Source organism: Saccopteryx leptura, chromosome 4 (assembly GCF_036850995.1).
Source record: "Saccopteryx leptura isolate mSacLep1 chromosome 4, mSacLep1_pri_phased_curated, whole genome shotgun sequence".
NCBI classification, from domain to species: domain Eukaryota; kingdom Metazoa; phylum Chordata; class Mammalia; order Chiroptera; family Emballonuridae; genus Saccopteryx; species Saccopteryx leptura.
In genome coordinates this window covers 210,965,600-210,979,101 of record NC_089506.1, presented here as the reverse complement: position 1 = coordinate 210,979,101, position 13,502 = coordinate 210,965,600, and the positions used below count along the sequence as shown (strand labels likewise).

The 13,502-nt window shown below is 51.5% G+C and overlaps 1 protein-coding gene and 1 non-coding gene across 10 annotated transcripts in view; one reads left to right on the top strand and one right to left on the bottom strand.

The window, feature by feature from the left end:
* Window positions 1-95: 95 nt before the first annotated feature.
* The window catches only part of ANKS3 (ankyrin repeat and sterile alpha motif domain containing 3), a 33,272-nt gene continuing 19,865 nt past the window's right edge, over window positions 96-13,502 (bottom strand). For 2 of the 9 annotated variants that reach the window (XM_066382723.1, XM_066382721.1), the window contains 11 exons: window positions 13,324-13,482; window positions 8,707-8,844; window positions 7,483-7,592; window positions 5,072-5,248; window positions 3,218-3,342; window positions 2,543-2,684; window positions 1,983-2,155; window positions 1,534-1,619; window positions 974-1,057; window positions 669-759; window positions 97-594 (listed from right to left, as the gene is read on the bottom strand). In XM_066382723.1, coding sequence (XP_066238820.1) covers window positions 680-759; window positions 974-1,057; window positions 1,534-1,619; window positions 1,983-2,155; window positions 2,543-2,684; window positions 3,218-3,342; window positions 5,072-5,248; window positions 7,483-7,592; window positions 8,707-8,844; window positions 13,324-13,482 — 1,274 coding nt within the window. In that variant the 3' untranslated portion in view covers window positions 97-594; window positions 669-679. Of the gene's footprint in view, window positions 595-668; window positions 760-973; window positions 1,058-1,533; window positions 1,620-1,982; window positions 2,156-2,542; window positions 2,685-3,217; window positions 3,343-5,071; window positions 5,249-7,482; window positions 7,593-8,706; window positions 8,845-13,323; window positions 13,483-13,502 lie in introns of all 9 variants that reach the window. The other 7 variants (XM_066382719.1, XM_066382717.1, XM_066382722.1 and 4 more) reach the window with 6 other exon arrangements.
* Window positions 10,849-10,924, top strand: TRNAG-GCC (transfer RNA glycine (anticodon GCC)). Its single transcript has one exon. It is a non-coding gene; the product is annotated as a tRNA-Gly (tRNA).

Genomic DNA, 13,502 nt, shown 5'->3' with positions numbered 1-13,502 from the left:
GGCTCCCCAGGTACCTTCTACTGAGAAGAAGTGGCCCTAGCTGCAGGGCCCGGTGGGGCAGGAGGGTCCCCAGGTCAGCCTCACTGTAAGCAGTGTTCTCTGTCCTGGCAGGGGCGGCCTGGGCCCCAGCAGGTTACTGGGGCTGGAGGTCTTAGCGTGGCTTTCCTACGTCTGCCAATACTGCATGTTGTGTGACTGGAACTGAGCCCCTTATAAGCTGATCTTACATTTTATTTTCCAGCAAGTAACATATGCCACCCAGGTGCCCCAGTCCTTAGCCATAAGGGCAGACCCGAGTGTGGCATCTGCAGTGTACATGGACACACTCTCTCCAAGACCCTGACTGGGGTGGGCCTTACCAACGGGTTCTGGGCGAGGCCCTCGTCCTGCCTCTAGGGGGGCCTTGCCGCCTGGCACCAGCCACAGCCCAGTCCTGCCTCTCTGCCCGCTGCTCCTGGGCGGGCCGGGCCGGCCCTCTGGCCCATGTGGCCTGGGCTACTGCAACTGCCCGCTCCTGCCCTCCTGTCTTCTGGGCACACAGCTTCAGGGTGGATCAGTCACCCGACGTCAGACTCTGAGAAGAGAAAGGGAGGACTGAAGTGGGCGTTCCCTCAGTTCCCAGCAGACCCTGCTGTCCCAGCTTAGCTCCGGGGCCAGCTGACACTCACCGTCCCTCAGACTAAGGCTCCCGCCAGTTCTCTTTCCTGTTTAGTAGCTGCAGCTTCTCCAAGCCCTGGGTCACTGAGCACAGCACTCGCCCTGAGGATGAGGAGAGGAGCAGAGTTTGCTTTGCAAGTGTGGGTAGCGGTGAGAACAGGGGTGCCCTGGGGGACACAAGGAACGGATGACCTGGAGGGTCAGCAGGCTGCCGTGGGGCTGCCCTAGGGGTCTGAGCAAACAGGCTTCTTTCTGCTCCTCTGAGTCTGGTCCCTGGGTGGGGGGTCAGGGTCACTGGCGGTCCTCCCAGACTCACCCATCTCATGGACCCGATCCTCCAATGCTGCTGACAGCTCGGGAAAGCTCAGGGACTGCAGGGAGGCCTGCCAGCCTCTGGAGTCTGGGGGGCAGACAGCGCAGTGAGCCTGGGGTCTGTGCTCACAGGCCCGGCCTCAGTCCTGAGCTGCTCCGACCAGACCCACCGTCAGTGCCTGCATGACCCGTTACATCAAAATGTGTTCTGCTTGTTGGCCAAAGCACCAATGGCTGCTCAGGGCCTGGTCCCAGGAATAGAAGTGTGAGGTTCAATGGCCTGTGAGGCTGTGCCCTGGGATGGGCCCAGCCTGGGCTCCAGCTGGAGGCTGCAGAAGTCACTTGAGGTCTTGGGAGCAGTCAGCCACGGCCCAAGGATTCTGCCTCCCACCACCAGGAGGGACAGAATTAAAAAAATGGGCTAGGGAGGGCAGGGTGCCCTCACCCTAGAGTCCTAAATTGTGTTTGCAAGGGAGCCTGGAGTATGGTAACTGCTGAGGGAAGTGGTCAAACCCAGTCTGGGATCCTCTGCCCAGTCCTGGCCCGGGACGCTGCTCTCCTTACCAGCTGTGGGGAGGGCTGGGCACAGGGTGGCTCTGAGAGGGGACTCGTCCTGCCTCACTCGGGCTGACAGCTCAGCCTGACAGGCTCTGCAGGACACAAGACCAAGTGCCGGTGAGGGCAGAGGCCTGGCAACTGCCTTCCGTGGCCCCAGAGGGCAAGGATGGCAGACACCCCCCCTGCCCCGAGTGGGAGGTGGAGCTCTGCCCTGTCCCCGCAGCCACCTTCCGGGCTTGGCAAACCCCTCAGGCACCCACCCACATTGACAAGCTCTCTGCCCAAGAGCTGGGTGCAGTATGCAGATTTTCAGGGTTCCCCTTCTGCCTGGTCTACTCTGCAGGGAAATCAGGCAGGGTGGAATGGAGGGGCAGCAGGGAGAACCCCAGGAGACCCTGAAGGCGAGTCCTGGGTGAGGACTGCAGCAACTGGGACGGGCGCAGGTGCCTGCTCACCGCAGCTGGTCCAGGATGAGAGCAGCGTCCTGGGCAGCGGCCCAGGTCTCCTGCAGCTGGGCAAGGACAGCCTTGCGGGCGCCATCCTGCTCCAGGAGACAACCCTCCACCACAGCCCGCAGCTCCTGCTCCTGGGACACCTGGCCCCGCATGGCCTCCACCTCCTCACAGCGCTGGAAGGGGGAGAGGGGAGATGGGAAGTGGGCCGAGGGTGCAGGAGGCATCTTGCCTACAGCTGAGACCCGACCCTACCCATCCTCCGTGTCTCCCTGTCCCTCTCTCCTGCAATGGCAGAGCTCCTCTGGCTTTGGGTCCCTTCCTGTGAGCACTCTGGTGTCCTCTGCCCTCACCCTGTCTCTCCTGCATCCAGCTGACCTCCTGCCTGATGTTCCTAACTTCCTGAGCCTTCTTCCTGTGGGACTGTCTGCCTCTCCCCTTCAGGGCAGGGGCTGCAGAGCTTCCTGCCCTCCTGTCCTGTCACCCACTGTGTCCTCCGCAGGGGTGTCTCCAGACACCCCTCTTGCCATTCCTGCACGTCCCCCGCCGCTCTCCCCACCTACTTTGTGCAGCTGGATGGCGAGCTCCTGCATCTCAGCCTCCAGCCTGTCGGCGTAGGCCAGCTCCAGGGCATCGCTCGGGGGACGGGCACTGCTGTGCCAGCGGGCGATGGCAGAAGTCATCTTCCTCTTGGGCCCAAACAACCTGAGGCGGAAATGAGAGAAGGACTCAGGTCAGCACTTGCCACGTGCTTACAAGTTCTGTGGACCGTCCTTTCATCAGGATGGTTACCCTAAGAAAGATCCCAGCCTTGAAGCGGGAGAGTGGCCCTGGAGTCCCGCAGCAGAGGACAGAAACAAGGGGTTGTATGCAGTGATGACCTCATCGGGGGCTGCCCCCACTACCTGGTCCTCGTCCCAGGTGGGCTGCTGCTTTCACTAAATGGAATTCAGCCGGCCAGCTCCAGGCTATGGATGACCATCTGCCAATGCAGGAGGCACAAAAGGGAACAGGCAGAAACTGTCTGGGTGCCCTGAATGTAGCACTGTCAGCTGGGCCAGCGTGGGGAGCCACAGAACCCCGCCATCTGCACCTAAGCCAGGAGCAGCTGTAGGAATGGCGGGAGGACGGCTGGCTCTGCTCTTTCCACCCCTGTGTTGGGAAGCTGCCACATCAGCAGGCTCCAGAACTTGGCTGAAACAGGGTCATGCAGCCACACATGGCCTCGCTGGACTCACGTGATGCCGATTTCCTTCAGGTCACTCTCAGTGAGGGTCAGGAAGATTCGAAGGTCCACATCCTGTTCCTCGAACAGCTGCAGGTACTTCAGACACCCAATCTGTTCCAGTAGCGTGGCAAGGTCCTAGAGGGCGAGGCCAGGGCAGATCAGAGGATGGGCAGGTCACAAAGACATAGCGACAAACTTAGGCCCACTATACAAGGCACAGCCACTTTTCTCCTGTGAAGTGTGTTTCTGTGAGGTCACTTTTAAGGGGGAGAGCTGAGCTCTGCTACCCCCCCTCAAATTCAGCAGAGGGACAGTGACTTGACTATAGAGAGCCCAAGCCTCCCCTCATTCTTTCTCTCTGCTTGGGTGGTCTACTATCTTTTCATTCCAGCCTGAAAGATACCTTTAACATTTCCTGTAGGGCAGGACTGCTAACAACCATCAACTCAGAGTTGTGGCACTTTAGTTCATTGATTGCTTTCTCACATGTGCCTTGATGGGGGCAGGGTGGGAGTGGGGGTTCCAGCCGAGCCAGTAACTCCTTGCTCAAACCAGCAACCTTGGGTTCAAGCCGGTGACTTTGTGCTCAAGCTGGTGAGCCAGCAGGATATAGCATTCTTGGTTATTTTTCTTTCACTGCTTTGAATATGTCATCAAATGTGTTTCTAGTCTCCATGGTTTCTGATGGGAAAATTAGCTGTTAATCTTATTGAGATTCCGCCTGACCAGGTGGTGGCGCAGTGGATAGAGCGTAGGACTGGGATGCGGAAGGACCCAAATTCGAGACCCCGAGGTTGCCAGCTTGAGCACGGGCTCATCTGGCTTGAGCAAAGAGCTCACCAGCTTGGACCCAAGGTCCTAGCTCCAGCGGGGGGTTACTCGGTCTGCTGAAGGCCCACAGTCAAGGCACATGTGAGAAAGCAATCAATGAACAACTAAGAAGTCACAACGCGCAACAAGAAACTGATGATTGATGCTTCTCATCTCTCTCCGTTCCTATCTGTCTGTCCCTGTCTATCTCTGCCTCTGTAAAAAAAAAAAAAAAAAAAAATCTTATTGAGATTCCTTTGGGAATGATGAATCACTTCTCTTCCTTCAAGATTCTCTCTCTCTCTCTTTTTTTTAAGTGAGAGGAGGGAAGATAGACTCCCCCATACACATCAACCAGAATTCATTTGGCAACCCCCTGTCTGGGGCCAATGCTTCAATCAATTGAGCTATTTTTAGTGCCTGAGGTAGACGCTCGGACCAACTTGAGCTATCCTCAGTGCCCAGGACGGACACTCGAACCACTTGAGACCAATGGCTATGGGAAGGCAAGAGAGAGAGAAGAGGGAGGGAGGGAGGGGAAGTGAGCAGATGTGCCCCGACCAGGAATCAAACCTGGGACATCTGCATGCTGGGCTGATGCAGTATCCACTGAGCCAATTGGCCAGGGCCTAAAAACTGGACATTTTAATGTGGCAACTCTAGAGATCCAATTCTCCCCCCTCTTTGGGGTTTGTTGTCTGTATTCTTTTTGGTCTATGGCCACTGAAATCTGTACTCAGTTAGCAATGGGTCACTGGATCAGCTGGAGCCCCCCAGTCAAGACACATATAAGAAAGCAATCAATGAACAACTAAACTGCTACAACAAGTTGATGCTTCTCATCTCTCTCCCTTCCTGTCTGTCCCTGTCTGTCTCTCTTTGCTAAAAATAAGTAAAAACATTTCCCTGCAAAAATTTTCAACACATGTCCTCCAAGGAGAGGGCTTTCGATGTTGAGTAGACAAACTCTGAGTTGAGTCACAATAAATGCCTCACAAATTATAGCAAGTGCTCTCTTTCTAAGAGTAACTACCAGATTCACAAAGGGTCTTACCTGGGGTCCTGAATAGGGAAACCTTTCAGTCTGGGGGATAGAGTCTGGGGAACAGGCTTCCCTGGAAGTCCCAGTGCTGGGAGGCCACTGGTTGTCACTGCTGCTGTAGCGATTTCTGGTCTTCATGTAACTTTTAGTTTGTTTGCGAAATGAGCTTTTGTGTGCATTATCTGAATCCTGTGGCAAGAGATGTTTGTTTAAATTAACATCGAAAGACTAATCATAAGGGAAATATACATTAAGACCATAATGAATCTGACCAGTGGTAGTGTAGTGGAGAGAGCAGCAACATGGGACGCTGAGGTTCTCGGTTCAAAACCCCAATGTTGCCAACTTGAGCACAGGCTCACCAGACTGAGTGTGGGGCTGCCAGCTTGAGTGTGGGATCATCAACATAATCCCATGATTGCTGGCTTGAGCCCAAGGTCGTTGGCTTAAGCCCAAAGTCGCTTGCTTGAGCAAGGGGTCACTGGCTCAGCTGGAGCTCCCCCACCCGGTCAAGTCACATATGAGAAGCAATCAGTGAACAACTAAGGAGCCACAACTATGAACTGATGCTTCTCATCTCTCTAGCCTCCTGTCTGTGTCTCTCTTACTAAAAATAAATAAATAAATAGCCTGGCCTGTGGTGGCACAGTGGATAAACCTTTGGCCTGGAATGCCAAGGTTGCCAATTTGAGACCCTGGGCTTCCCTGGTCAAGGCACATACAACAAGCAAGCAATGAACAACTAACATGAAGCAACTATGAGGTGATACTTCCCATTCCATGCTCCCCTTTCTCTCCTGTCTGTAAAATCAATAAATAAAGTATTTCAAAAATAAATTAATTAAATAATGAGATATCATCTCACACTTGTTGAAGGGCTATCAGCAATACATCAATAAGGGTTGGTGAGAATATGGAGAAAGGGGAACCCTCATGAACTACTGGTGGGACTTTAAATTGGTACACCCACTATGGAAAACAGTATGGAGATTTCTGAAAAAATTAAAAATAGAGCTGCCACATGATCTAATGGTTCCATGTTCTGAGTATTTATCTGAATACTAATTTGAAAAGATATACGCACCCTTATGTTCACTGCAGCATTACTAATAGGATATCAAAGCAACCTAAGTATTCAACTAAACAATGGAGCCTGACTGTTGGTGGCACAGTGGATAAAGCATTGACCTGGGACACTGAAGTCCGTGGTTTGAAACCCCAAGTTTGCCAGCTTGAGCAAAGGCTCATCTGGCTTGAGCACGGGATCACAGATATGACCCCATGGTCGCTGGTTTGAGCCCAAGGTCGCTGGCTTGAGCAAAGGGTCACTGGCTCAGCTGGAGCCCCTGGTTAAGGGACAGATGTACAATCAAGGAACAGTGAAAGTGAAGCAACTATGAGTTGATGCTTCTCATCTCTCTCCTCCCTCTCTCCCTTCCTATCTCTCATCTCTCTAAAAACAAACCAACCACCAACAAAAAACCCAGATGAATGGATAAAGAAGAAATGGTACATATAGATACAATGGAATATTATTCAGCAATAAAAAAGAATGAAATATTGCTATTTGCAACAACATGGATAACCTAGAAGATATTATGCTAAGAGAAATAAGTCAGACAAAGAAAGATGTATGATTTCACTTATATATGAACTCCCAGAAAACAAACAGAAACAAATCTATAAATGTAGAGAATAAGCTGCTGGTTGGCAAAGGAGAAAGGGGTATAAGAATGGGAAGAAAAAGAAAGTGTACAGGACGAGTGCACGAGCCCCGGGTCAGCTAGAACTGGGTTCAAATCCCAGTGCTTACTAATGAGCTGTGAAACCTTGGACAAATAAATACCTTACTAAATAAATCCAACAACCACAACAGGACTGCTCAAAAAATAAAGTAACACTGGCCTGACCGGTGGTGGCGCAGTGGATAAAGCGTTGACCTGCAAATGCTGAGGTCACCGTTCGAAACCCTGGGCATGCCCAGTCAAGGCACATATGGGAGTTGATGCTTCCAGCTCCTCCCCCCCTTCTCTCTCTGTCTCTCCCTCTCCTCTCTAAATTGAATAAATTTAAAAAATAATAATTTTTAAAAAATTAAAAAAAAAAAAAAGTAATACTGAAGGACTCACAGCTGACACGCTGCACCCAAACTGCTCTCTGCCCCATGGTTCCAGCTTCTACTCCCGGTCTGTGCCACTGCCCTACGAAGGTGGGTAAGAGCTGAAACTCCCTCACCTGCCTTCCACGGAGGTCACCTAAACCCAGGCAGTCCAAGAGGGTGGCCCAGACCTTGTGCATCACAGCACAGCACAGGCATGTCTTAAGTCCTTGTTATGAGACTTGCCCATCTCAAACCAACTCTCAGCATCCCCCATGACACCGAAAAGGCGGGGCAATGAGACATAAATAAGGGGAGGCCTTACCTCATTGCTCTCCACAGAGGCCTCGCTGCTCACTCCTGGGGCTCTCGCCAGGCCCTCGTTACTGCTGCTGCTCTGCACAGCCCCGCGGTGGGCGCACAGGGCCTGCTCTTCTGACAACGGGGAACACCAAGACGACTGACTCCGGGGCTCACTCAAGGGACTCCCCAGAGCCTAAGCTCTTTCATCCAGGGCACTGGCTCACTAACTCCCTAATCAACTGTGTTCTGTCTCACGTGCCTGCCTGGCCTGAGCCCTCCCCCCACACACAAGGGCAGGGCTTTTGTCTGCTCTGCTCGCTGGTAAGTCCAAGCATTCAGAACAGTGCTTGGCACCCAGGGCACTCAGTATGCAGCTGCTGAATGAATGATATATATATACTAGAACAAAGACTTCCCTGAGGGCTCACCAATCAAGAAGCTAAATCTGCTTGGCCTCTGGTGGCGCAGTGGATAAAGCGTTGACCTGGAATGCTGAGGTTGCTGGTTTGAAACCCTGGGCTTGCCTGGTCAAGGCACATATGGGAGTTGATGCTTCCTTCTCTCTCTAAAATAAAATCTTAAAAAAAAAAAAAAGCTAAACCTGCCTGGAACAACTCTCTCAGATCCCACATGGAAACACAGGGCTGGAAGCTTCTCTCCTATGCCCAGGCCAGAGTGTCTGACTCTTTTCAAAAGAGCCAGGCCTTGCCTGACCAGGCGGTGGTGCAGTGGATAGAGCATTAGACTGGGACATGGAGGACCCAGGTTCGAAACCCCAAGGTTGCCAGCTTTAACCCAGGCTCATACAGCTTGAGCACGGGCTCACCAGCTTGAGTGCAGGGTCGCTGGTTTGAGCGTGGATCATAGTTGTAACCACATGGTTGCTGGCTTGAAGCCCAAGGTCGCTGGCTTGAACAAGGGGTCACTCACTCTGCTGTAGCCCCCCGATCAAGGCACATATGAGAAAGCAATCAATCAACAACTAAGGAGCAATAATGAAAGGACTGATGTTTCTCATCTCTCTCCCTTCCTGTCTGTCCCTCTCCCTCTCTCTGTCTCTGTGAAAATATTTTTAAAAAAGAAAAAAGCCAGGCCTCCTATGTCTTGCACTGTCTCATCTCTACTGGAGAGACTCCTTACAGCACCCAAGCCCTGGCAGGATGGGTGGGGGTGAGCACACAGGAATTCTAATCCTGACAAAGCCCCTGGCTGGGCATGTGGGATGGGGTGGGGGTGGCACACGTACCCCGGCTGCTGCTGCTGCTGCTCTCCACATCCCGGTCGTTGATGGGCGAGGTGACATCCCTGTAGCAGAGCCCCCCGCCTCCCAGGGGGTTCTCATCACTGCTGTTGAAGGTAACATAACCTCGTGGAGGCACCTGCTCTGTGGACAGAATGGGACACATAAACCCACACAAATACAAAAGGGAAGACAAGTTCCTCCTTCCATATATGACCACCTTCTCGGAGGGCAAGCAGGAAGGACATTTGTATCTTCCTGGCCATTATCTCTTCCACTCGCCATGGTAACCTGGACATACTGCTATGTGCAGTTGGCAGGGGAGGGCACAGGCTCCGAGGGGTTGAGAAACACTAGTCGTGTGTCCTGTCCCGCACCAGGCTGTTTCTTTTCCAAATGCAGAGAGCAGGGAAATGGTAAGCTGTGCTTCCAGACTCCTGAGCAAGGAAAACTATACCACTAGGTGTCCCTCTTGCCCAGAAGCATCCAGTCTCACACACGGTCTGCGCGGTCCCTACGACTTCTCAACACAGACATCTACGTCAGTCAACCCCAGGCAAAAACAGATCTGACCAGTCCTGGCCTAATGGCTCAATTATTTAGAGCATTGCCCTGATACACAATGGCTGCCAGTTTGATCCCTGGTCAGAGCACCTGCAGAAACAGAGTTTCTGTCTGTCTCCCTCCCTTCCTCTCTCTAAAATCAATTTAAAAATAAATTTTTAAATACCTTTCAATATAAAAAAACACAAAAGCCTGACCAGGCGGTGGCACAGTGGATAGAGCGTTGGACCGGGATGCGGAGGACCCGGGTTCGAGACCCCGAGGTCGCCAACTTGAGCGCAGGATCATCTGGTTTGAGCAAAAGCTCACCAGCTTGGACCCAAGGTCGCTGGCTCCAGCAAGGGGTTACTCGGTCTGCTGAAGGCCCACGGTCAAGGCACATATGAGAAAGCAATCAATGAACAACTAAAGTGTCACAATGCGCAACGAAAAACTAATGATTGATGCTTCACATCTCTCTGTTCCTGTCTGTCTGTCCCTGTCTATCCCTCTCACTGACTCTCTGTCTCTGTAAAAAAAAAACAAAAAAACAAAAAACTAAAAAAAAAAAAATAATAATAAAATAAATAAACACAAAAAATAGATCTGGCTGAGCTGCAAAGTTGGAGGTCCTGGGTTAAAATTAATTATAGAAAAGCAAATTAGGCAACCTTTGAACTTATCTGCCTGCAAGAAAACAACATAACACAATCCAGAAAGTTCTATTCCCACCTTGCCTCGGCCCCTTCGCCACAGAAAGTACTTTATCTGCATACAACAGACTGGCTGATAGGGCCAAATCTAACTTATTTTCTTCTTTATACCTTTCTGCATTTATCGAGGCTTTTCACAATCTGCACATTTATCATTCAAAAATATTTTTTAATTGTTGACAAACAATATATATACCTATAGAAAATTTAAATATCTCAAGTTGCAAGAAAAAACCCACAAAACTCTCCGGAAGGCCCACAATCAAGAGCCTCCTACCACCTCTGGTCTGGTGAAGACCGTCTAGCCCTCTCTGTGGGGGCACAGAAAGAACTGTGTAGAAACGGGCTTCGTCATGGATTATTTTGGTAACTTGAAAGAATTCCATTATAAAAAAGGATTCGGGGGGGTGAGTGGCCTTCTGTGGTGGGACTGTGCGGGAAGGCCCCGTGGCCCCTGGCGCTGTGCCTCGCAGGGGGGTAAAGGGGGCTGAGACTAGGGGAAAAAAACCTGTGATTTTTTTTGAGAGAGAGAGGGAGAAAAAGGGAGACAGGGAAAGAGGGGTGGGGGAGAGATATGAGAAGCATCAACTCATAATTGCTTTCACTATAGTTGTTCATTGATTGCTTCTCATAGGGGGCTCAAGCCAAGCCAGTAACCCTCACTCAAGCCACCAACCTTGGGCTCAGGCCAGAGAATTTGGGATCTGGTTAATGATCCCGTGTTCAAGCTGGCGATCCCATGCTCAAGCCGGCAAACCCGCACTCAAGCCAATAAGCCCACGCCCAAGCCAGAGACCTCGGGGTTTCAAACTGAGGACCTCAGCATTCCAGCATCCCAGGTCGACACTCTGTCCACTCAGCTACCACAGGTCAGGTTTAAAAAGCATGCTGGGCCCTGGCCAGTTGGCTCAGTGGTAGAGCGTCGGCCTGCCGTGCAGAAGTCCTGGGTTCGATTCCTGGCCAGGGCACATAGGAGAAGCCCCCATCTGCTTCTCCACCCCTCCCCCTCTCCTTCCTCTCTGTCTCTCTCTTCCCCTCCTGCAGCCAAGGCTCCATTGGAGCAAAGATGGCCCGGGCGCTGGGGATGGCTCCTTGGCCTCTGCCCCAGGCGCTAGAGTGGCTCTGGTCGCGACAGAATGTCGCCCTGGAGGGGCAGAGCATCGCCCCTTGGTGGGCAGAGCGTTGTTCCCTGGTGGGCGTGCTGGGTGGATCCCGGTCGGGCGCATGCGGGAGTCTGTCTGTCTCTCCCCGTTTCCAGCTTCAGAAAAATACAAAGAAAGAAAAAAATAAAAATAAAATAAAAATAAAAAGCATGCTGGATGGCTGCCAGGTTAATTACACCCCATTTCCAGGGGAAGACATCCTTCCTATGCCCCTACCACATTTCAGAGTGGGTCAGGGAGCAGGGACTCAACAGGAAGACTCTGCCACTCAAAACTAAAACAATTTGGCCAAATGTCCTAAAGCCATAAGCTTTTAATAAGCACACCAGACAAGACACGAGCTGTGCCCACCTGCAGCAGGAGCTTGCCAGCGGCTGAGGGCAGGCCTTTCCCAGAGGCCCCGTCAGCCCATCCCTCAAGGACAACAGGACACGGTGGGCCTCGAGTTCCCACCCAGGGAACTCCACTCAAGGGTCTAAGAAGGAAATAAGTTACTTGCATACTCTTAACTGAAATTAGGCCTCCTCTGACTGGGAAAGTTGGTTGCTTCAGAGAGGTGTTTATTCACGAGAGGAGCCCACCTACCCAGCCCGATAGACCCTTGGCCTGGTCACTGATGTGTGACAGACATCAAAGAAAGATGTAACTTGTACATAAGCCTGATCACTTGGTCAGGCCAAAGCAAGAGAATGAGCATAAAACCCAACTTGCCCCAAGAACTGTTGGTGCCTCTTGCACTCCCCAAGAGGATGGCACTCAACATTCAGAAGCTGACAGTTTGAGAATAAACTCGAGATATCTGGGAATGGGGTCTGGGATTTTAGCCCACCAAGTGTACCATGCAACAACTCTCAGAAGGCTTTGAGCATCAAATCCATCACCTGGAGAAAAGAGCAAGAGCAGAGTCATTCCTTGGCCTGGCCCAGAGGCACATCCACTTCAAGCAGGCAAATGTGTTAAGTAGCATGCCCAGGTGATGTGGCCAGAGACAGGGTGGGCTCAAACGTCACACAGTGCCTGCACTAGCTGACCCATTATGTGATGAATGAAATCTGGAGCCTAGCTACATTCTCTGCAACTGTTATTTGTAATTTTAACCAAATGAAAAGAAAAATCAGCCTGACCAGGCAGTGGTGCAGTAGATAGAACATCGGTCTGGGATACTGAGGACCCAGGTTTGAAACCTTGAGGTCATCAGCTTGAGAATGGGCTCACCAACTTGAGCGCTGCGTCCCTGGCTTGAGCATGGGATCATAGTCATGACACCGTGGTTGCTGGCCTGAGCCCAAGGTCACTGGCTCAGCTGGAGCCCCTTGGTCAAGGCACATATGAGAAAACAATCAATGAACAACTAACATGCTGCAACTATGAGTTAATGCTTCTCCTTTCTATCCCTTCCTGTCTGTCTGTCACTCTCTCTCTCTCACTAAAAAAAAGTAAAAAAGTTAAAGGATAAACAGAAACCCAAGAGCTAGCCACTGACTAATCTATTCCCATTACTGTCATCAATTTTGAGTCTTTGAGCTGCTGCTTCCACCCAGTGGCCCATATTTCAGCAACCTGAAAGTTGTATCTGCTCATCAAGATGAAAACATTGTCAAGAAGCCATCAGGAGCCTGACCTGTGATGGTGCAACACACAAAGTGTTGACCTGGCCTGACCAGGTGGTGGCACAGTGAATAGAGCGTCGGACTGGGATGCAGAGGACCCAGGTTTGAGACCCCGAGGTCGCCAGCTTGAGCGCGGGCTCATCTGGTTTGAGCAAAAGCCCACCAGCTTGGACTCAAGGTCGCTGGCTCGAGCAAGGGGTTACTTGGTCTGCTGAAGGCCCGCAGTCAAGGCACATATGAGAAAGCAACCAGTGAACAACTAAAGTGTCGCAACGAAAAACTGATGATTGATGCTTCTCATCTCTCTCTGTTCCTGTCTGTCTGTCCCTGTCTATCCCTCTCTCTGACTCTCTGTAAAAAATAAATAAATAAACAAAAATAAAAATAGAAAGTGCTGACCTGGAATGCTGAAGTTGCTAGTTCAAAACCCTGGGCTTCCCAGGTCAAGGCACATATGGGAAGCAACTACTACGAGTTGATGCTCCCTGCTCCTACCCCCTTCTCTCTCTCTCTCTCTCTCTTTCTCTCTCTCTCTCTCTCTCTCTCCCCTCTCTCTTAAAAAAAAAAAGCCATCAGGAAATGTGGAATGCTCACCATAGCAAGACGGCTGGGTCTTGCTTCCAAGTCCAATCGCTGTGATCCTGGCCAAGGCCCGAGGCCCCTCGTGGATGCTCAGGCCTTTCTTCCGACAGGGCCTCTGTCTCTGAGGCACAGGGCAGGATTCATCTGAAGAGCTCAGATCTTCATATTTTTCTGTGGGTCAAACATGAAAA